General features: G+C 42.4%; 1 protein-coding gene across 1 annotated transcript; it reads left to right on the forward strand.

Annotated features, from left to right (window-relative positions):
• Positions 1–3,501: 3,501 nt before the first annotated feature.
• TMEM123 (transmembrane protein 123) lies at positions 3,502–22,963 on the forward strand. Its single transcript, XM_075050035.1, has 6 exons — positions 3,502–3,638; positions 9,841–9,909; positions 12,171–12,236; positions 16,876–17,067; positions 18,474–18,627; positions 20,796–22,963. Exons 1-6 carry the CDS (start codon positions 3,569–3,571, stop codon positions 20,818–20,820), a joined length of 576 nt encoding a protein of 191 aa, XP_074906136.1. The 5' UTR covers positions 3,502–3,568; the 3' UTR covers positions 20,821–22,963.
• Positions 22,964–24,055: the final 1,092 nt, after the last annotated feature.

Here is a 24,055-nt window from a genome sequence, read left to right on the forward strand (position 1 = left end):
TAAAAATGACATGATTTGTAAAGTGAGGTGTCATCTCTTATATTTGGAATAAGACATTTTGGGGTGGGGAATAAAAACTAGTTTATATGTTGGATCCATACACAGCAGACATCAAGCTAAGTACAGGCTGGGAATGACTCTTCTGAGTGTAACCTAAATTAATATTCCTCAAACACCTTAAGAGAGGAAGACAGCTGATCAAGTATGTCAGCTAGGAGAGATGACAGACTATAGAAGTGAACTTCTGTGGAACAACAATGGATGAACAGTTGATGAGATGTACGGAAAACTATAGTGGTCATAAAACTTTTACTGAGCAAATACTGAGTCTACAGTTTTCAATACTGAGCGGAATTGGTACTTCTGGTTCCTAGGTTTGCCTTTGCAGGTCTTTCCTGAGGCTCAGGTTTCAGATGTGAATAAAAAGAGTTATCCTTGTTCCAGTGGGGTGTTTCTGGTTTTAATTGATCATCTTTGTGAGTCAACCCTGCCGTGGAGCTGTTGAATAAAAGGAGCTTTTCTTGTTCCAACTGGGTGTTTCTGGTTTTTTTTATTGATGATCTTTGTAAGTTAACCATGCTCTGGAGCTGTTATTTGGTTTCACCCACACCATCTCCACAAAGCCATTTTAACATCTCAAGGACAAAATGGGTCTGAGATATTTATGTTTAGGATCCATGGATTTTGACGATTCTGGGACTTTCATTTGTAATACTTGTGTGAATGCCCTAGCAGTTATACATCTACCTCACCAACATAAGAACAACTTTCACCAATCAGGGACATTCCTCTAAGAGGTCAGATTGTACCTGTGAATGAACTGCCTGAATGTCAGGGCCATGAGTGCATTACTAAGCCTTAATTGGTAATAATAAGCCCTGAGCAACCTCACCTGGGACCTCCATTCACACACCCTCTGCTCATTCATCCAGGAGCAATCTTTCAACTCTGGCCTGAGCCTTCAGTCCCTGCCTGAGCTGCATCATAGCTCTGCCTGTCCCCAGCCCTGTCTCCGACTGCCCTGATTTAGTGACTGGTTTTCCTGGAAGGACTTCAGACTGACAAAGGTGGTAGTGTTATATCCTGTCCCCTGGATTGGCATAGGACCTATGCCATAGCCTTGATTCTGAGCCATCCCCTGCTGTTCCCTCCCAGCTGGACTCCCTGGATCCAGAGCATCACCCTGACTTGTCCAAGACTGCAGGTGGACCCTGCCACTATCACCACCCCACCCTGCTCAGGTCCTGTGGGACTGCACCCTGGCTGGTGAGCTCCTGTGGTCACCCTCAACACCCAGCTCACCTGCACTGTGGGGTAGGCCCATTCTTGCTGCTCCCTGACACTGAATATCATGTACAAAATTAGGAAAAAAGAAAAAAAAACCCTCACAAATCCTATTTTTATGTGGGAATCTATACAGGAAATCATTAATTACACCGTGTACTAAAAGGAGATGATAATTTCCACTTAATTTTCTCAGAATGTTTCCTTCTCAGCATATAAACAACTCCCAGCCACCTCCAGATACATTGTCAGAAATTCACCTCCCACAGAACAACAAACACCAAATGAAACAGGATCACACCAAAGCAATCAACACAAGACCTTCCAACACCTCTGCCTTTACGCAGTAAAGAGCTTGTACTATATTGCAACATGTCACAGTTCCTGCTAACTCATGACTTCTACAGGAGTTATGTAGTTATCTCCCACAAGCCTATAACTTCACTTTGTTCCATGTATCTTAACTCCTCTTGTCCTGCAGACAAGAGTTGAGCAATGGTAATTAGGCTGTTCCAAACTAAATTGCTTCCAGTCTGTTCTAAGCCTGATGTTCACTGGAATTGTGCAAGAGCTGAAGGACTTACATAATTAATATCTTTATCCTCTAAATATATGTTACTTTAATAATAAATATTCTTTCTCACTATAAGCTTTTCCTCTATAGCCAAACAGAGGCCCTTATACTTAGTAACATATGGATTACTAGTATTTCTAAGCTCTTCTGGAGTTAGGCTAGCTGCAGATATTACTCTTACTGCCATCATAAAAAAAAGCTTTGGAGGACCATCTCTGAAAATTCACAGGAAAAAGTTGGTCTTCGGGTTTTTGTCATGAGGACCACACAGGAAGCAATGCAGAACAAAGGCGTAGGAAAATGCCAGAAGTATAACGCACAGACCCATTTTTCACTGAACGCAAACTATGGGACCTAATTCAGCTATAATTAAAAAAAAATTAAAAATCTTCACTCAGCATTTTAGTTTACCACTTGCTTGCTGAGACTTACAGAGCAAATGCATGTAAAAGGATAATTCTGTCATTAGGGAAAGGAGCTAGGTTTCACACACTACCTGAGCACAGTTTCACAGCCTGTCTGCGAGCTCTCAGGCCAGTCACTTTCCCTCTCTGGCTCAGACGGATCGCTTGACATGGAAACATCGTTGTGCTGCAGCAAACATAAATGTAGTAACAAGTGTTAAATATTCTACTGCGGCTTTGATGATGATCCTACAATTATCCACATTAAAAGTGTTCTTCTCTAACTTATTAGAGAGCGATTTGTAGCAGTGTATAGTCTTCCTTCCTTTGATAAATAATTTTCAAGTCGTTTTCACTCTTAAGAACTTGTTAATAAATTCCCTTTGAAAAATAAATTTCTAACATCAACTTCATCTTAGAAGAACACAAGAAAAAATTGAAAGAATTGAACACAGTTGTTACCTTTCACTTTTCCCTATCACCTTTGCAGTTGGTTTCACAATTTTCTAAGTGCATAGGGAAATATCGGAATATGTTCTCTACGGCATTAGCTCTGGTGACTAAACACAACCAGAGGCGGTATGAAAATCAGCACCACGTAAACGGACTGTGAACGGCAGGACAGTTACGGCCTGCAGCACCTTCGTAAGGTGTTACGAAGACGCCCACGGTGAGCTGCAGATGGACAATCCTGATAACCGCCTTCTGTTCCATGTCATTAACAAGGAGGACGAACCCTCGCTGTTGAGGGCTCTGGTGGGAGACGCTGAAACGGTATTCAGAAAGCGGACGGGCTTACGTTAATGACCGTGACCGCTGCCGGCGGGCAGGACTCCTGGTCCTCGGCACTCCGAGTGCTCGGCCCCCGTTCCGGCGAGAGCTCGCGGACCCGCCGAGGGCCGCTCGGCCAACCGCCTCCGCGTGCACCTCGTCAAGCACGGGCTTCCCTCCGCTCACTAGTCTCTCCTCACGGACGCCACAGCCCTTGGCCGCCCAGCCTGCTGTGAGACCGGCGGGAGAGAGGGCGGGACACCGTCGCGGAGGAGCGGGCTGAGGCCAGACGGCGGGCGGGCCCACGGCGGCCGGGCCCACACCGGGCCGGCCCACACCGGGCGGGCCCACACCGGGCCCCGCCGCCCGCCCCGGCCTGCGCCGCGGAGGCCGCGCCGCGCGGGGGCAGAGCGCAGTTCGCCTCACGCGCAGGACGCAGCCGACGCACACCCCGCCCCGCCCCGCCCACGCCGGCCCGGGCAGGCAGCGGCTGGCGTGCTCCGGCGGGTCCGCGCCCGCGGCTCCCTCCGCGGCCATGCGGCTCCTCACCGGCGCTGCCTGCGCGCTGCAGGCGGCAGCGCTGCTGCTGCTCGTCCCCGGATCCCGTGAGTAGCGGCCGCGGGGGGGACGGGAAGGGCACGGCGGGCGGCAGCGCTGCTGCTGCCGCCGCTCCTCTCCGCCGGCACGGAGGCGGCAGCCGGTCCGCCCGGTGGCTGCTGCGATACCTCCGCCGGGAGGACGCGGGCCGCGCCGCGTCGCTGGTGGCTGGGAGCGGGAGCCGGGGGGCGGGCTGCGCCGTCGCTGCCCCGCCGAGCGCCCGTTCGCCGGGGCTCCCGGCCGGGAGGAAGCCGGGTGGTTGGCCGAGTTTTTCTTTCCACCTTCCCAAAGGAGAGCCGGGTGCGATTGCACCGTGCGCAGGGCCGGTGTCTCCAGAGCGGACCTGTAACGGAGACAGGACGCGAGAGGCTTAATAGTCAGGATGTTTTTGAAGTAGAAACCATAATTTTAAGAAATAAAAAGCACCAAGGACCGTTTGGTGGTGGGGTGAATGTTTGCACACAACCGAGGGATGGGCGAACGCGCCCTGCTCCTGGCCCTGCCCCCCCGGCTCCTCTCTCCCACCTGCCTGCGCGTCGGCGGCGGGGAGGGGGCGTGAGGCACAGCTGGAGGTGTCGTGAGGGGGGGGGTGAAGGCAGGAGGTGTCGTGAGGGGGGGGGTGAAGGCAGGAGGTGTCGTGAGGGGGGGGGTGAAGGCAGGAGGTGTCGTGAGGGGGGGGGTGAAGGCAGGAGGTGTCGTGAGGGGGGGGTGAAGGCAGGAGGTGTCGTGAGGGGGGGAAAGGCAGGAGGTGTCGTGAGGGGGGGGGTGAAGGCAGGAGGTGTCGTGAGGGGGGGGGTGAAGGCAGGAGGTGTCGTGAGGGGGGGGGTGAAGGCAGGAGGTGTCGTGAGGGGGGGGTGAAGGCAGGAGGTGTCGTGAGGGGGGGAAAGGCAGGAGGTGTCGTGAGGGGGGGGGGTGAAGGCAGGAGGTGTCGTGAGGGGGGGGGTGAAGGCAGGAGGTGTCGTGAGGGGGGGGGGGTGAAGGCAGGAGGTGTCGTGAGGGGGGGGGTGAAGGCAGGAGGTGTCGTGAGGGGGGGGGGAAGGCAGGAGGTGTCGTGAGGGGGGGGGGAGGCAGGAGGTGTCGTGAGGGGGGGGGAGGGGAGGCAGGAGGTGTTCCCCAAACCCTGCGGGTGTCCCAGGGCGTAGAGCGGGGACCGTCCCGGGGTGGATGTCGAGGCGAGCGGGCCGTGGGGGAGTCGGGGAAGCCCCGGGCAGGGCTAGGCTGGAAGGAAATGCTTCCCTTGCCCTTCTCGATGCTGTTCTCTGAGGCGTTCTGTAATTGTGGCGAGTGGCTTTTATTAGGTTGGGGGTCGTCGTGGCTTTGCTGTTAGGACAGATGGTGTGTTTTGTCGCGTTTCGGTCGGGCGCTTGCAGCAATGCCTCTTTTTAACGGCTGATTCTAGTAAATACACCACCTTCTGTTTTCTTGTGCTTTAACTCAGGTGGTAGACGACCAGATTCAGGGGATAATCGTCAACGTGCACTCAAATAAAATGAGCGATACAAAAGTCTGAGCTGCCAGAGTTGCCTTTTCGGAAGACTGAAATGCCCCATACAGTGCCCCACAATTTTCCAAAGTAAAGAAGCTGAAAGATAGGTACCAAAATTAACCTGTCTTAAATAATGTTAAGGACTATCAGTCAGTTCAGCAGTGTTAATATGCTGTTGTTTAATCTGGTGAAGCTATAATACAAATTGATACAAAAAAAGTAAAATGAGGAATGTAAACAGCTTTATAATTGCCCTTCCAAAAAAAGCAAGCTTTTTTGGAAGAAGTTTGCTCGTAACCTGTTTACTGCTTTGCTAAGATCGCATGGCCTCCATTTTACAACAGTAGACTGTCATTTCATTTGATATAAGATTTCCCTGATCTGTCTTTTATCATGCTGCTTTCTGAGTGCATATGCTGGTTTACCTCAGTGTACAGTCAGTGCTGTCTCCTGGGGCAGGGATGATCTCATCTAACTTTTGACAGTCAAATGTAGTCCTTCCTCTTTATATGAATTTGTTGTCTAGACCCCATTTATAATATGTTGAGAGAAGTTGTGCCCTTTTAAGGCTCAGTCTAACGTATCTACTGAAGTTTCTTTTTTTTCTGCCCACTTACTCAGAAACTTCCAGAAACTACTGCTGAGATTTGTGTTGGTTTCAGCAAAAGTTTGTGATTCACTTAATGAACACTATCAGAGAAAGTGTGAAACCCATCAAATACTATAATACTATGATCTGCAAAAAGTGACAGTGGCAGTAGATCTGTCCTCATTCCAGTTAAGATTTTTGGGCAGGCTGGTTATTTCAATATAATGCTGTTCTTTTACTCTGCTGGAAAGCCTATTTCTATGTGTCGGTCAAGTCAGTGGAAGAAACATAACCAAAATGTTACAGTTTAGGAAAAAATCCTTCTCAGTGTTGTGTAAAATCCAGCTGGCTTCCTGATATCTGAGTGAGTGAGGAGAATCCACACTCCCTGGCAGGAAGCTGCTCCCACCCCCTTCCTCTGTTCAGAAAAGATAGCTAGCAACATCTTCCAAGAGCTTACCTGTATACAAAACTACTCGCAGTACAAAAAATGAGCAGCAGCAACCGCCAGACCTAAGAACAGGCATGGCGTTTTGATTTCAGCATATTTCCTTACTTCTCTTAGATTCTTGGGTGACAGCAAAAGGTGGTGTAGTTTTTCAGTCTTGGATTGACCAGGGTTGAGAATCAGTTACTTGGGTCTGTGTTGTTTTGCTAGTCATCTATGCATTGTATGCTTTCATTTGCAAGACTGTGAGGTAATTTCACAATGTTAAGGTATGAGAACCAGTCCAGAAAGTTGCTGAGATAATCCTGCATGACCTCCATCTCAGAATGACCTACCTTTTTGGTAGGTCCAGAATGCCACTTCAAAAATAAGTACCGAAAGACCTTGTTGAGTCAAAGGGAAAAGAAATACAAAGTTTCCAGACAACAGGGATTTGAACTGATAGTCTGTGAAAATTGCCTGGCAAATGTTACCACGGATTTGGGGCCAGGGGGGTGTTTTTGTTTTAATCTCCAGAATTTGAGTTTCATCCATTTCAACTGAGAATGAGTACCCTGATGGTGGAGACTACCTAGGGGATGATTATATATTCATGTTACTGCTCTAACATCTCTGCTTTAACCATTCCAGCACCTCAACTGTTACTCATTTGGATTGCTTAGATGTTACTGTGCAAGTCGGAGATCTTTCTGATGGACTGTGCAGTGTCAGTGCCTCTGTACTTTTTGTTTTTTGAAGCAACAAAAGTGGAATGGCTTGGGCATAAGATGCTCCTACTTACTTGCTATGAATCAAACTTGAAAGGAGAAGATGTCTAGACAGAATTTTATCTATGACTTTTGAAATGTCCCCTAAATGAATGCATAAAATTGTGCTTAGTAAAAATGTGAGTTTGTATACCAACACGTTTCTGCAGCGTGTGGTGTAGTTAGACTAGATATAAAGTCTGTAAGTCCTTAGAAATGCGTTTGTCTTAAATGTGAATTTGGGAGTGGGCAAATTGACCTTTGTCACATGCAGGGAGTTGAATGAGTAGTGCCAGTCACCAGTGTATGCTGCTTCTACCAGGCTTCATCTACAAAGAACAGTAATTTGGTACATATCTGAGCTGGAGAGTACAGATTCCTAATGTTAAAGGTTCACAGGTGTTATCCAGTGTGTTGATTTTTGCAGGATCTGGCAGAATCTGTTCGTTTTCAACAAGTATCAGAACTATCCCTATCACGTTCCCTCCACCTACCTACGTGTTTAGCACAAGAACGGACCTTCAGTACCTGTGTCTGAATGCCACTTCTGGAAGCCGAATTCCAGCTACAAAGCTGGAAGAACTGGCCTGATTTTGCCCTTTTCAAAGTTTGCTTATCCAAATTGTCTCCAATTTAGGACTTCTTACGTGCTAGAGCAACAAAACCACGAGAGGCCCTGGAAGCGCTCAGCATGCCAAACCGTGCCATAGCGTTTCATAGGAAGCATGCTTGCCTTCACATACACCCTGGCCAGCCACAAGTAGTTATGTTTTTAGCTGCATCTGTGCCTGACCTTAAACAGAGGAAAACAGAGTTGTCTGACAAAAATGTTGTTACTCCCTCTTCCCTGTCCTTTTCTAGTATGTGGTGCTTTGGTGCATTGCTTTAAGTTGGGTATTTCCTTGGTTCAGTTCTGTTTCATCATCAAAAATGAACATGGAGTTTTGTGGGTTTTTTTTCTTCCCGTCTCTCCTGTGGATCATGGCGGGAACAGGGATGAACACAGAGTTTCTCTACTCAAGATTTCTAGGCCCAATATTGCAACTAATCCTGTGGCCCAAAGAGCTTTACTTCTGCTCATGTGCAGGACCTTCCACGCTGCAGCTGGCTGCCAGCTTTCTCCCCGCTTCCTTCCTGTGCTCACGCCTGCACATGTACACCTGGGACAGTGCAGACTTCTAACCCTTGCACTTCTGCTCCCTGGAGAAGGCCAGAAAACCGCACTGTTTCACTTTGGGCCAGTTCCACTGTGCAGTCTGGTCTTGAATGAGAGTGTCCAGTTGTCAGAGCCACCGCTGTGTAAAAAGTGTATGCTGCTTTTCCCTTTGCCTTAACCCAGGAGTCCTTCCTGCCTTCCTGGTTGAAGTTTTCTGCTGTCCCTGCAGTGATACACACAGCTTCAAATCCGAAACCACATTCCGAGGATAGAGAACAGTTTGGGAATAGTGTCATTTTAGAGATTTTCTTTTTCTCACCTGTCCCATTCACAGCCACGTGTTCCAATGTGGCATATGCTTATGCAGTACCCCATATTAAGATGTATTTGTATTCTGGAGCAACTGCTTGTGATCCAAATTAAGAAACTTAAATTTTTTTTGAGAAGGAAAAAAAAAAGTATCTTATAAGCTGGATATGGTCCTTGATGTCTTTCAAGATGTGCAGTCCAAGCTGATCTGAACTAGGACTAATACAGTCCTGTCTTCCCTTCCACCTCTGGTTCCTGCCCCTCTCTTTCATCTAATGCTACAGGGAGCCCATTCTGCTGGTTGAGGCAGCAAAAAACATTGTGTGCTGTTGGGGAGGGGGGTAATGTCAGTTTTCTGTTGGCTTAGCTTCCTCAATCAGATCATTGTTAAATGCAGGAGGACTAACTCTGGTGTAGACCACTTTTTGCAGGATTGGGCCCTTGCTGGGGAAGCTTAGTTTAGCTGTGTTCCATTCTCCCTTTTTTGTTTGTTTTCTCTAAGCTCCCTAATTAAACAGTCTAACATATCTTGCAGTGCTGCCCTCAATCTTGATATTGCAGGGATAAGATGCAAATGATTCGCCATTTGTATTTGCAGATTTTACCATTCTGAGATCTTTACTTTGTAACTACTGTGAAGTGCCCTATTTCTGTAATACTTAGTTCAGGTTATTTGCTTGCCTTTAGCAGAATATTGTTATAAGTGATCAAAACTAAACTCTGCTTGGCAAAGGCAGAATCCACAACTGATCCTCTTGCATGCATGTGAATGCCAGACTTTTCATTCTGTGTGGTTTATCTTTAAATTTTACCATTTGTTTGTAGATCAGGCCTAAGCACAGAGTAATCAGGCCTCAGTCTTTAGGATATGATGATATTTCAACAGAAGCATGATCCTTCTGTATCCCACTGCCCACCTGTGAAATGCTCAGTGGGTGGATTAACATGCTGTTAGTCCCAAACTAAGCAATTCAGCATCTAAGTGGAGCTTATTGTCTTACCATGCTGTCCATATAGGGGCAGAGCAAGCACTCATCTGCTTGCAGAGGCCTTGCAGACTTCATAGGAAAATATTTACATGAGAAGTTCTTTGCCTTCTGCTGTAGGTGATGCTGGTCATATGTTATTACTGAAGGAAGATGCCTGATTTTCTACCTCTTGCTTCTTTCAGTCTCCTTTCATCTCAAGGAGGAAGAGAACTTGGGATGGTGATGGTGGGGAAGATAAAACTGAGGATGGGAAGGAGTTCCAGTTCATTTGATGGTTGGGTAGTGCAAATGTTGTCATTTTTTATGTGCTAAGAGCAGGCTGTTGTGGTACCATGCTTTTATATCATCATTATACCTAACTCTTGTCCATGGTAGTTTGGTCATTTATATGCCCAAAGCAAGTGAGAGATGCTGTGCTAACTTTTTTTGTTTGTTTCTTAGTAATAAAGAACCTAAAACTATCTTATTCTTCTTGGGTTTTATGTAGGAAATGAAGAGACGAACAACTCCAGCAGTACTACACCCTTTACTACGATGCCAGACCATAAGTTGCAACGTAATACTTTTGGCATTTCTGTTGTTGTTCCTCAGTAGCATCGAGAAAAGCGATATGTATTATTGTATGCCTTAAACTGTCCTGTAATAGTTTGCTCTTTATTTTATTGAATTGTGAACAGCTGTAGGGCAGGAGGGAAGTACGCTGATTGTTGCATCTATTCTGCGACAACTAAAGATACTGAAGAGGAACAGTAGAACACAACTCAATCCTCGTATCCTTAGGTATCCAAGAGCAACAGAAAGAGGAGAAATAAAATGGGAAAATTTTATGTATTTTATGTAGAACTAGTTCCATTATGTAGAACTAGAAATACCTGTCAACATCAATTTACAGTTAAAAAGAGAACCAGCAGCTCAAGAAGTCTGCTGGGCTAGAATTCAGTGCTCTTCAGAAAAAGGGGCAAGGCACTTTTTCATTTGATTTTTAATGTCAAAATGGATCCTAGGCCCACTGTGCTTGAGCTCATTGCCAAAGTACATGTTTATTTCATAGTGTAATCTCATTTTGACTGCATTAAGCTGTACACCTCTAAGCACATGCCATGCAAAAAGCATATTCCTTGAGTCACTTTTACCCTGTACTACTTTGCTTATCTCATTTGCTATTGGCCAACAAGTGAGATGTATAGCCAATACTCTGTTCATTGACTCACTCTATCTTGAGTTAATTGCATCACTGACTCACACCCAAATTCCAGGCAGTGTACATGGCTTCTTTTCACCTGTATGAGCACGCAGTCCACATCCAGACGTGTTCCCAGGGTTGCAGAAGTAAGCACTCAGAACTTGGGGGTAACACAGAGCTGCGGTCTGGTTACAGTATTGGGCCAGTGTGGGAAAGGTTTAGCCCCAGGCGTATCTGTGGCTTACGCTGGTACAAAAGTCAACATATCCAAGAAAGAATGTGTTTGTTTTTCAAAGGCAGTTAAATTTGCAACTTCATATCCCAGGTATGTCAATGTAAGGATTGTGTGTGCAGTACACAATGGTGGGGTTGGTTCACTATGATTACACCAAAGAAAAGGCAAAGTAATTCCCTCTGTAATTCCCCCCCCACACTTTTTGGTAGGTGATATGGAGGTGTAAATTTGTTGCATTTGTTCTTAAACCTGAGCTTGTTCATAACGTGTATGCAACTACAAAGAGGGTTGACAAAACTGGTTTAGACTAGACTTTTCCAGTGGTAAGAAAAGCAGATCTGTTCAAAGGAAATAGGCCTGCTTCTTGATTCTGGTAGCTCTCTTGCTATTCTCATCATCTCTGAGGTTATGCACTTTGTTTTCCAGCCATGCCGAAAAGTGATAGAGCTGCTGCAAGGTGCATAGCACTAACATGTGGGAGGATGCTGTAAAAGATCAGTTCCTTCAGAGAAAAGAATCACAGAGTGGGCGTATACAACAGTGCAGAACGAAGGGAGGGAAGTATGGGCAGTGACACTTCCAGGAACGGGAGGTTCCGAACAGCCCAGTAGATCTTTGCCAGGAGGAAGAGACCGTTAACCTGTAAGAAACATTGAAGAGGGGTGCAGCAATGAGGACAGAAGTGAGAGTGGGAGGGTGCCTGAGAACCTAGAAGTAACATGGGGGGGGGGGGGAGGGAGAGAAGGGGTTTAGGGAGAAGAACTGGAAAAGTAGAAGTGAAAGAAAGGAGGGAAGGACAAAACCATTAAGGATGAAACATGGTTTATATTTTAAGTCTTTGGAAACAGGTACATTCTTAGGACCCTTTCTGTGTAGAGAGAGCATAAGCCCACAGAAAGATGTTTCACAGGGTATTGGTCTGTCTCTACTTGACATGACTACAGTATGTTCCTAGCATGAACCCAGTTTGTAATAGAGATGCAGCAAAAGGAAAGAAAAGATTAAGGGACAGGAAATGGAACTGAATCTAGAAAAAAAACCACAGTGCTTAAGGAGGTCAAGAAAGTCAGTGACAGTATGGCTGCTGACGGCAACTGCAGTACAGCATGATGTGGAAGTGGAAGAGAGCAAAAGAGGAGATGTAGAGAATTCAGATGCAGACCATTTGGGCACTGCTGTGCATACAGTGTAACTATGTTCTTGCTGCACTGAGATCTGGAAGCATTTTGCAGAGGGATAAAACCATGTGCTTTGGGATGGAACACTCTGCTCTATTCCCATTTGTAGCCTGCAAACACAGATACCCTGAGGAGAGTACTGTGTTGTGGGTAGTTTACTTATAGTATATTAACATGAAAATAAATAATATTTCTTTTCTTGTTTTCTTTTTTCCTTGAAGACAATAGCAGTTCATCCAATCTCACTGTTATGTCATCCACACAATCTACAGCAACATCTACAGTAGGTACGTATGTGTTCATCTGTCCGTTACTATGAACCTAGAAGCTAGCTCCAAACCTACCCCAGACAGTACCAAATTCTAAAGAAATATCCATCAAAAGTGGGTATTTGAGAGAAGCGTTATCATTTTAGGGCTGGGAGGCAACATGTAAAAAAACTCTGAGATGAAGTTATACTGTGTTTCAAGTTTAGGTAGCACACTTCATCAGTAGAAGCAATGATATCTGTGGTGCCATTGAAAAACAGGAATCAAAACTTCAAAGAAGTTTTGAAGAAATGAAGGAAGAATTGAAAGAAATTGGTCTTTTTAATGTTCATTCTTTGTCTCTAACCAAACTTCTTTCATTTTCATGGAGTAAAGATGAATGGGTTGTGGTGCAAATAGCGCATATCTGTTTAATGTTACTTCACAGTAAATAGATTTAGGGTATAACAAAGTCCTGGGGGCTTGATTTTCAAGAGTAAGACTCCATTTCCGTTTAGGTAAGACTCATGGCACCTTATACAATAGAAAATAGTCCTTATAGAGCTCACAGCATAAAACAGTGGTTTTCAAGGAAGACATGAGCGGCAGATCTGTGACAATCTGTCGCGGGTACTTCTGCATTGTTCTAGCACTACTGTCTTTCCTTCACAACTTGGCAAAAGAACTGTAGGTAAGAATGATTTCCCAAGGCAGCAGCGTTGCAGTTGTGATGCTTCAACATAAGTAACGTGTTTACAAAACACATCTTTGTAGAAAGAAGAAATAGCTGTATTAGATAAACTAGTAGAGTTTGAAAGCAGATACTTAACCTGGGACAGAAACAAACAGTTCCTCCACTTGTATTTGCAGTGTTCCAACTGTTGGCTATGTCAATGAGAGATTATTAATAAAGGAAATTAAAACAATTATTTTCTGGAAGAACTTGCACAGGCATATTTTACCACACTGGATAATAATTAATGTCATGCAGTTGTTCAGTCTGCAATGCACAGATACAAGGTTGTATCTGAGAGAAGAGAAGCTAGTTCCATGGATGAACTGGGTCCCCTTTGTGCTAAGAGCCATGTGAAAGCAGGGCAGAAATATTGTGTGTACCTCACGATGCTTTGTTTATTTGTGGAGTTTTATGCTGATCATAAGGTCCCAGCTACGTCATTCCATTTCCAGCACAATTCTCACTTTGTGTCTCTGTAGTCTCCAGATAACCTCTGAGCTACCACAATCAGAAGTTGCTTCTTATTAATTTAAGAATAAAATACTCACCAGGGGAAAAAAAAAAATCTCTGCAAAGACCTTCCTTTTGATAGCAAGGAAGTGGTGCAGTGTCTCATTCCATTGCCTGCAATGTACCTGTTTAAGCATGTCTGACTTGGAAAGTGGAGAGATTTTTGTAATCCCCTTGTTGCCTTAGGGCCTTACCCATGTGTAAAGCCATTGTTAACCACAGGTGTTTCACCCACCCTGTGCTCCAACCCTTCCACCCTTTGCTCCAGTGCTGACTATGGGTTTCTTGCAGGGGTCTGAGGTTTGTCTGGATAATAACAGTAAAAAGATGCCTGAGCCCTTTACTGCTCGGCACAGTACAAACCTAACAAACAGCTATGCCTTGATTCACATTGTTTATGATTCACATCCTTCTTTGGCTTTTTCCTTTTTTTTTTTTTTGTTATAAACTTCATAGATTTTAAGACAATGTTCAGCCATTTTGATTATCTGTCTTGACCTCTTCGGAATAAAGACTACAAGATAGATGCATTTAATTTTGCTTAGAGTCTCTGCCTTTTTTTTTCCTTTCTTTTTTTTTGGAAGCTTTTCATGGCAGAAGCAAAAGTCTCTTTCATTCAATCATTTTCCATGTAAAGGAGAGTATTTATTTATTTTAGGAAGAGCATTCAATAATAATACAAAAACAATGTTTTGTATATTAGCACAGTGCTTATGCAATTTGAGTTCTGTTTGTTCTTGTTGAGTTAGAACGCTAAGGGGGTAGTGCATGCTGCTAAGAATTATTATCTTTATGCTATATATATAGTTTGATGGATATAGCATAGCTATTTAATGTTTAAACACAGGTAGCATACAAAGTAAAATATTTGTCTCTCTTAAAAACAAAGCATCATAAACCTGAATGATATTACTGGCATGCATCCTTTTTAAATAATAAAAATTAACTCAGGCAGTCTGGGTTTGTTTAGCATGATGTTCAATGAAGCCCAGCTGGTCTTTGGGGGGAAAAGTAATTAGGGAAATAAAAGGACAGATGTTGCTAGCAAATGTTTTTTCATCTTAACTCTGTTGGTAAAATAGTATGGGTAAGATGTTTCAGAGGCACAGAAGAACAGATTGGTGCCCAATTCATGTCAGCTTCCCAAATTTTCCAGCTGCCTCAGATAGCCTCCCACTGATGTTTTGAAATGACTGGTGCTAAATATATCATGAAAAGATAAGTCTGTAGGAGATTAACCAGATTTTACTTCTAATGTTATATCACCAAGTGCTGTAATCTTGATAAAGTAAGAAAAAAGGATCGCTAGTAGGAAAGGGGGCCGGGGGGGGAGTAATGTGCAAATCTTGCTGAAATTCCTTACGATAGCTGCTTGGATATTTTTTGTGCTGACTCACGTTTTCTGTAGGGTAATGTAATGGCCATAGGATAAGTACCATCTCTGTGTAACATGGTTTAATAATGTTACACATAGAACAAGTAGCCATTGTGTTGCTCAGAAACACAAGCCAGTTTGACACCAGAAATCAAAATAAAAAAAAAAAAAAAAACACAGAAAACTGACTGATTGACACTTGCATTTAGATTAGTCTTTCTTCTGGTATCTTTCGTATTAGGAATGCAGTTACCAGCTGTGGTTTCATGTCATGTAACTGTAGATGGTTTCCATATAGACATTTCTGTGCTTATTTCTTACAATGAGGAACCATTTGATATTTTTAGATCATTGTGCCTTTGGGGAGTTTACCTGTCAGTATTAAAATGTGCCCTGAATTTTATCTGATGTATTTTACACATGCTTCGTAGAGGAACTGAATTTCCTAAGTGTAACAAGGTAAGCACATGAATATAGTACTCAGCTGTTCCATCTCAACGAATGCTCATTTCAAAGTGTTTCCTAGGGTTGTGGCACAATACAATTATAACATCAAAGAGCAGGAAAATAAATAACATTTATAATGGGGACTGTATTGGGCTGTTTCAGTAGTTTTAATGTTAAATGTCTCAGAAAAGTGTTGTGTAGGCCAGTTCCTTTCTTAATGTTTAAATTGTATTGTTTGGGTTTTTTAAATTTTTGCTATTCACCTCTGCGCAGGAAGCAGTGATACTTAAGTCTTAGCAAAGACACCATTCTGTGTGTAGCTACTCATGTTTTAAACCACACTTACAGGAAGATTATTCCATAGAAGCATTTTAGATGCTGTATAAAAAAAAAGCGGAAATTGAATTATCAAGTTTACTGTGGAATTGAGATGAAACTACCTGTTCTTCAGTTGTTCTAGTTTTAGAGAGTTTAAAGAAAACATGGGTATAATTAGACATTTGAATATCCGTAATGAAAAGCTTTTGTGGTGTTTAAAATGAACTCGGCTTGTGTTAGGTTATAGAAATAATACAGTAGTAGACAGCTGCAAAGGGAGCTTTTTCTCCCTAAAATTTCTTCATACGTAAAAGCTATTTGCCTCATATTGTCTGCTTAGAGAAATGCTAGTTGCATAACAGGCTCATGTTTCTTCTTAGTTCCTTCTTAGAAAAATAAGTAATTATTCTTAAGATCATTCCAGCTGACTGCCTTCTACTAAGGCTCTAAGAATTTTGCTATAAATATCAATCTCTATTATTCTTGAATTTTGTTTCATGGTATTTTTATTCTGAAAAGTTCATTACAGCTTTCTGAGGAGGGAAGTGTTAGGTAAAAGCAGAGTAAAAGTTAAAGACACTAGGTGTCAACTAAACTTGTGAAACAGCATTCCAATCTTTGTTTTAACCTTGGCAAGACAGCTCACTAATAAATAAATTATACAAGCCAGCAGATTTACTTTAGTCAAACTTCTGTCACGTGTGGAAAACCTTGAACGTTAAGTTTAACATACATACAGAATTCTTTCTGGTAAGTTTAATATACGTGCAGGCTTAGTAAAGCCGGTGTTTCATTCAATAGCAAATTCAAGATTACATCTTTTTTAAAACTGGGGGGGAGGACGGGATGGGGCATATGTTTTCATGCAAAATCCATTCTTATCAGAAAAGCTTAGTTACCTGAAAAGTTGGGCACTTCAAATGGAAAGTTACTCTTGATCCAGAATTTTATCACATTTTAAAATACTGTTAGGTGTGATTCTATGGAATTGCATAGTGTTATCCTAACAAAATTGGCCCTCTAAAAGTTCTCAGGTATTATCCAGGTTTTATTTACAGCCTTTCCTTTAAACCATTCCTGACCCTCAGCCCCAGAAATCAGAAGTTAGGTCTTTCCAAAGGAAATGCATAGGGGAGGAGTCTGTATGCAATCCTGGATATGCATGCACTGGCATTTTCATTGTTACTCTGCCATACTATTTGGGCATGATAAATGCTATCATATTCAATGCGTATACAGTTTATTATTTTTAAGTATTTTTCTTTGTGATATCACAAATAAAAAATTTCCAGGTATGTCCACCAGTACTATTCATCTGACCAGTACCAGTCAGCCCACCAACACCACTACATCTGTCACCTTGATGACTCAGCCCACTAAAACCATCCAGACAACAAGATCCACCAAAGCTTCATCAGTCACATCATCACAACTCAATATTACAGTGGTGACCACTTCCAAGATTTCTTTCACTTCTGTAACAGGTGAGTTCACATTTCAAGAAGCTCGTAAAGGCTTGTATACATGTTGACATGTGTTGTACAATTGTAGAGTTGTTAGTTTGACAGTAGTGTAACAAAGAAAGAAGGTATATGCATGCTGAAAAACAAGAGTAAGGTAGGGTTTTATTATTAAGTTGGCTACAATCATGTTCCTCTGAGTATTCCACTTAAATAAGGCTTCCCTTAACCCAAGAGACCTGGTATATTTAGGAAAAAAAAAAGTGAGTGGTCTGAACCAGCAGCCACCAGCAAGGAGATTAGCAATGTTGGGAGAAAGCCTGGCTTTTGAATACACCTTCTGTATTTGTTCAGCTCTCCCTTCTACAGCTTACTTGAACTCATCTCTAATACTTCCTTTTTCACAGCTGACCTGTGGCTCAAAATACGTCTGCTGGCTTGGTAGAAAGACTGAGTTCTGTTAGCTACATTTGTAATGAGTTTTATCCCTAATGGAGGATAGAGTATGACTGTGACTGAGTCACACTTTATGTAAAAGTTGTCAAATGCAGTTTGACAGTACCCTTTAATACAAAAACAGTAAGCGTAGAATTCAGTATTTCCTTGCGGTTAGCTGCTTGTTGACAGCACTTCACGCTTGCACTTTTAAACAGATCAGGGTTGCTCACATGTCAGTGAAGCATTCTTGGGTAGGTGAAGCTGTCATCAGCAGAACTTTTAGTTGGCCACCTAAGGCTCCCTGTGGCAAGTACAAATAGAGATGGGCACAGACTGGGTCTTTCAGTGGGAGTTTGTAGCAGATAAAACACGTTTTCACACAGAAACTGCTATGGCTTATCTGAGGTCTCACTTGGAGAGTGAGGGTACAATTCCATGACACAAGGTAAAGCAATCCAACAGCTCATCACCACCAAAAGTATTTTACTCGCACCACATAACTATACTGACTGACTTGGTGGTTGTTGGACCCCTCTGCAGACTGACTCGATACGCTCACCTGACTAAAAGCAACTTCCTTTTCTGCCTGGGCTAATTTCAGGCCAGCCTAGTGAGTTAAATTGGCTCATGGAGGGTATGAAAAATACTAGAACTGGCCTAAGAAGGGCAGGAGCTGCATGTGTGGAAGGAGGGGAGAGCGGGGGGGGGAAAGGTAGGGGAGAGAGGGAGGTGGGGAGGAGAAGGGGCAGTCAGTCTTTCAGAGAGAGCAAGCAGTTGGATCAGCTGCTCCGGCATCACCAGAATCCGGCACTTAAAAATGGAGCTCTAGGTTTCAGTGTGCTTGGCTGGTATCTTGCCAGTTGATCTATGTTAAATTTGTCTAATTGGGTCTTTAGATGATATGTCAATGGAGAGGGCAAGATAGAGAGGAGTCCCTCAAAACACAATTTTGCAAGCTCTGTAAAAAGTGCCTTTTGTTTTCTTCTTTTCAGCCACATCAAAATCTGAGGCTGTCGTAGCCAAAACCTCCAAATTTGATGTGGGCAGTTTTGTAGGTGGCATCGCACTGACACTTGGAGTCCTAGTTATTCTCTACATCGGATGCAAAACCTATCACTCTAGAAGAGGCATTCAGTACAGAACCATGTAAGTTCTCAAGACATTGTCCCATGTCAATTTATCACTTTCTTGAGGGGAACAAGGACAAACAAAACAAGGAGAATGAACTCTGATACGTACGTTTGTTTAATGTACATAATATTAATATCATTAAGAGATTTAACTGTAATATTTTGTCTTTCACCACTTCAGCTATTCCTCATTATTATTATGCCTCTCTTCTGTGTGGGGTTGTTTTCTCTGATCTATTATATAAAGTTTGGGATTTTTTTAATAAAGGATCCTTGTCCTTCAGCTGTTCCATGAATAGCTAACATTTCCTTCAAAACATTTCTTTGAAATGTTTGCTGCAATTTGCAAGACTTCTAGTTCTTCCTGACACTTTCTCCTAGACTCTAGATTTGTGTATTCACTCTGGCATTTTCCTCCCCTTTGCCATTAACTTTTTTTGTAGTAGCTCTGTTTTCTATTACCTGTATGACATCTTGTTGGAACTCTGCTACCATCTTTTGTATCACCTTTTATGTACCTTCGAGTCTAGTTTGAGCAGCCAGTTTTAAAGCCAGACATCTAATACTCCACATTCTTAAGCCACCACTGTTGAATTGATTCATTTATTTATTGTCACAGAAAACATTCAAAGATAATATGGCCATTATTCACATTTTTAAAAGCACAGTATTTGATTATTGTCAATATATGAACTCAAACTTTTGCCCCATCTTGTAATATAGGCAGGCCAACTGGTTGATTTGTAAGACTTAGTTTTCTGCGTCACTTTGTTCTCAACTCCAGAATGTCCATAAAATTGGGTGCACTGAACCTGCTCTAAGTACTATTCACAAGTCCATGAAAGGAGAAATCATTTAACTGAATACAGGCATCTGCATCTGAACTAGTCATTTCATATCATTCATATTACCCTAAAGTAGGGTAAATCTGTCACACGAATCAGCCTATCCATGCATTTTTGTATTCACTTACTGTGAGGGCAGCTGAAGAGTCTTAGATAAAGAAGTCTGTGCTGTGGGTATTGAAAGGTATAGGGTGGATCCCACCTATAATCACTTGTTTACCCTGTCCTCTGTGACTTTAAACCTTCTTTGAGCTGCAGGCTGCTGCTACTTTCCCTGTGGAGTGTAGGTGCTGTACAGCAAATACAAGCCTATTGAGAGTAAGCGTGCTTTTCTTAGTTACCTTTTCAAGACCCATTAGAAGTTGTCTGTTGGCTTCAGACAGTCTGTAGACTACAAGTTAAAAAACACTGATTTAAACAGATTCTCTGCCACCAACTTTTTCCAGCCAACGGGTCTCTCTCCTTTATGATTATCAGATTGGGGGACAGGAGGTAGTAGGTCCAGTCTTGTCTTGGGTATGGTTCTTTGTGGAGCTACTCTTCCTCTCCTTTGCAGCATTCATTTCTGAGAGCACAGAACCAGTCAGACATCTATGATTTTGACTTCATCTTGTATCTCACCCCTTTTGTAAGTGAATAGTTAATCAAAATTGTACTATCCCATTTGCCAGTTCTACTCAGTTTTCTTCCAGGCTTCCAGACTTGCCTCCTTGTCCCACATTTAGTTTAAGAACTGGGAATTCTTAAAACTAGGTTGCTTTTCTTTTTCCTATTCAGTATCATCCATCTCAGTTGAGAAGCTTGTTTTAAGTGAGGTGATGTCATTAGATTTGTTGGGATGCTAGTGTTTACTCTCTGTCTTGACTCCTGCTTGCTGGTCATGGTATTCAACCAGTCCCTGCTGCACATGTTTACCCACAGTAGTGTTTGAATGGATATTGTAGAATTAAGATCAACAGTATTTTTAAAACAAAAGAAACCTGTCGCTGACCTTATAAACTGGCTTTGATTAGCTGTTACTATTGGATATAGGTAAGATAGATAGGATAAAAATGCCTGAGCAACAGCTGATCTAAAAATATGTACTTGAATGAAATGTGAAAGCCAAAATGTCAATAAGGCTAGTGAAGCTGGCAAGTGTTGACAAAATGAAATTGTTCTGTTAACTTCAGGCTTGGCTCAGAAAGAACTGTAACTGCCAGATCAACGTGCCCTTAGCCCTTTCTGGCAAGGTGGCCTCTGTTCACAAAATGACCTTCTTAGCAGCAGCCGGGTGGCTGTTTCTCATGTTGACTGTTGCTTGTACTGCAGAACATTAATTACTGTGTTTCTATTACAGTGATGAACATGATGCCATCATTTAAAGAGACTGCAGGGAAGACAGTGTTGGACACCCATCCTATCACAGCTGTTGTAACTTCTGAAAGAGTTCCTTTTGTAAAGATGATCAATCTCTAAACCTGTCTTGGTTTGCGATCCTGCAAAATGTTGAGACACTCTTTAAACATCCTGATTTTTTTGCATTGGCTTTCATAAGAAGAAGAGGAACTCAGCACTTTGTAGAGACAGTATTTTCTTTTTCCAGTATTTGTAACCAAATTTAAAGAACGCACATATTGAGTCACTTTAAGGTACACAGACAAGTCTCTGAAATAGCTAATTAGTAGCACAGTGGATCGCATAATTACGCTTCTAAGTAAGTTCAATTATTTCTCACATACTGTGCAAATCCAGTGTGTTCCATAATGGATATAGTAGGTTAAGTAGGATACCTTTGAGACCAAGTATAGGTTTTTGAAAGTAAAATGGGGTTTTTTTCCTAATATTTTGTATTCAATTGTATTTATTTTGAAGTTTGGTGTGAACTTCAGTTTAGAAATTTTGGGTTTTGAACAATTCGGTTAGTTAATTTTTATTAGGCTATAAAGGGACATGGTTTGCTGTGTAGAAGGTGATAAAGAGTACTTTAAACTTCAATCATTAGCTCACCTGTGACCTGCAGAGACTTTCCTCAACAGGCTATACAGTGAGACTAGCTGCAGGAAGCACAGACAGACTGGAGATATCCATCCACAACCCTGTTCTCTAACTGGGTCCTTATAAGAAAACAAATTATGCGATCCATAGCTTTTTTTTTTCTTGCATGTACAATTGAAGATAAAATAAAAATGGAAGAAGGTAATTGCACCATCATAAATACAATGAATTTGTATTTATGAATGGAAAATTGCTTCTAGAAATTGGCTTTTAAGTTGAATGTAGCAATTGCTTTGCTCTTGGTTTTTATTATTATGAAGCTGTATGCAATGTTTTAGCAGCATTTGATAAGCATTGAAAGTTACACAGAGAAGTGGAACATCTGTAAGACAGCATTTTAGAAGAATATAATCTGCATTTTTACAACTATTTTCAGAACTTGGTACTGCAGCACACATGTACAGAGGTCTGGTCAAAAGCCCACTGAAGGCAACAGGGCATCTCTCAGGCAGCCTTTAGATGGAGGCCCAAATACACTGGGGGTCCTGTGCAAGATGGCTGATGCTGCTTCCGTATCACTTCTGCATCTATACTGAGGTAAACCTGCTGACCTAGTAGATGGGCTCCTGATTTACACTGGTGTATGGAAAACTAGAGCAAGGATCAAGAAACAGAGGCCTGCATCTCCTTATGTCACTGAATAATTGTTCAGTCCTGCTCAGGTTCTATTTGTAGACCTCTCCCTGGTGAAGAGGCTTGGTGTGGTGGGACTTGACCATCCTGGTTACTGCTGGCACTAGTCCATCACACAGGGCACAGGCAGGAGGTGGGAACTGCATCTAGGCTGGGGTACAGCACATCAGGGAAAACAAGACTACAGCTCTGGTACAGGTTAATTTTTTTGTTGAGCAATAGTTTATTCTGCCATGCAATGTTAAAGTGGCCATATAGATGGGTTTTTTCCTTTTTCATATGGAGTAGTAGAACTGTTGTGTCTGAGGCACAGCCAGCTCCAGCAAACCATGGCTAACGAATAGTCTTAATAGCACCAGCCATGCACCCAAAATGGGGGTAGCAGAGCTGTTTAATTTTTCACTGAGATTGAGGTACAGGGGGAAAAGTGATTTGAAGTAACGCTTGTGATTTTTCTTAGTTGCATTGTTTGGTGGAAAGCTGGTTTTGACTTGAAGAGTTTGGAAATAATTCTTCTATAGAACTGCAATTCTTTACTTTGTAGAAATTAAGACAATTAAGTGCAACTCAGTTACTGGGATTGTCTCACCTCTGTTGTACAGATGAATAAATAAATCTTTGGAGTTACTGTATCAATTTCAGTTGGATTTTTATTTTATTAGATGGTTTCATAATTCCCTCAACCCCTTCCACAGTCATAACCATTGAATAAGAAGCATTCACTATATATACCTTTAAATGCTAGAATACCAGACCTAATGCATTTTTGCCCAGTTCAATCATTTGTAATGTATTTTGTAATCCCATTACTACAATAAAGCAAAATTATGTGCTTAAGATTTCAGAGGTATCAGTGCAAATACAAAACCTGGCCTCCTTTCAGGTGTTTGGATAGTAGACAAAGTAAGGTACAATAATTGATAAATTTTACCTTTAACTTTACATTTCCTTTCCCACAGTAAGTGAAAACCCAGCTTCAAGTTACACACCTAAAGTGGGATTAACAGGGCAGCTTTTCAGTGTACCATACCACTAAGTACATATTTAGGCCTCAGTCCTGGAGGTCACTTTACAGCATTGGAAGAAGCAGTGGACCTGAATTTAGCTATGCTCTACACATGTAGAGGGGCTGACCGTATTAAGTAACTGAAACAGTAATTTAGCATTCAAAAATCCTGATTATGTTAACAGAAGATTGGCACTTAGTTTCTGTAAGGAGAGAACATTTGGATTTTGGTCTACCAAATCTTAGACCTATATGAGATACAAAGCTGACATAGGAGCAAAAGACAGAAAAAAGTCTTTCGTCTCATAGACTGAAGTCTAGCACTATCCTGGGCAACTGGGGAATAGAATATAGAATAGTTGGAACAGACCTACAACGATCATCTAGTCCAACTGCCTGACCAGTTCAGGGCTGACAAAGTTAAAGCATGTTAAGGGCATTGTCCAAATGTCTCTTAAACACTGACAGGCTTGGGGCATTGACCACCTCTCTAGGAAGCCTGTTCCAGGGTTTGACCACCCTCTCAGTAAATAATGCTTCCTAAATATCTCTTCCTCATGGAAGTCTCTTCCCACTCACTGCTTTGGTGATTAGTTATTCTAAATTCAATCCTAAGTTTATGATCTGGTTATATTCATTTTATGCACCAAGTTTTTAGCATAAATAGCTCCTCCCATTATCTTGGTATACTTATCCTACAGTCGGTCTTTCAGCTGTTCCTTAACTCAGTTTATTAATACTGTAACGATGATTCAATTGTTTATAGTTCAACCTCTCAACAGGACTGCCTATCTGTTGCTCATAGCTGAGCAATACAGTTCAAGGCAGAGCTATGATTAGGAACCCCTCTGGTGACACATCACAGAACTGCATTTACAGTATCATGTTTTGAGCTCATCACCAGCATTCAATTGATTAATAAA

Source organism: Buteo buteo, chromosome 18 (assembly GCF_964188355.1).
Source record: "Buteo buteo chromosome 18, bButBut1.hap1.1, whole genome shotgun sequence".
Classification (NCBI taxonomy): domain Eukaryota; kingdom Metazoa; phylum Chordata; class Aves; order Accipitriformes; family Accipitridae; genus Buteo; species Buteo buteo.

What these genes read in the sequence shown, in the direction of transcription:
- TMEM123 (XM_075050035.1), top strand. Translation starts at nt 3,569, where the DNA reads ATGCGGCTCCTCACCGGCGCTGCCTGCGCGCTGCAGGCGGCAGCGCTG. An exon ending in GCCAGACCATAAGTTGCAAC is followed by an intron (nt 9,910 to 12,170) that starts GTAATACTTTTG and finishes TTTTCCTTGAAG; the next exon opens with ACAATAGCAGTTCATCCAAT. An exon ending in GGCATTCAGTACAGAACCAT is followed by an intron (nt 18,628 to 20,795) that starts GTAAGTTCTCAA and finishes TTTCTATTACAG; the next exon opens with TGATGAACATGATGCCATCA.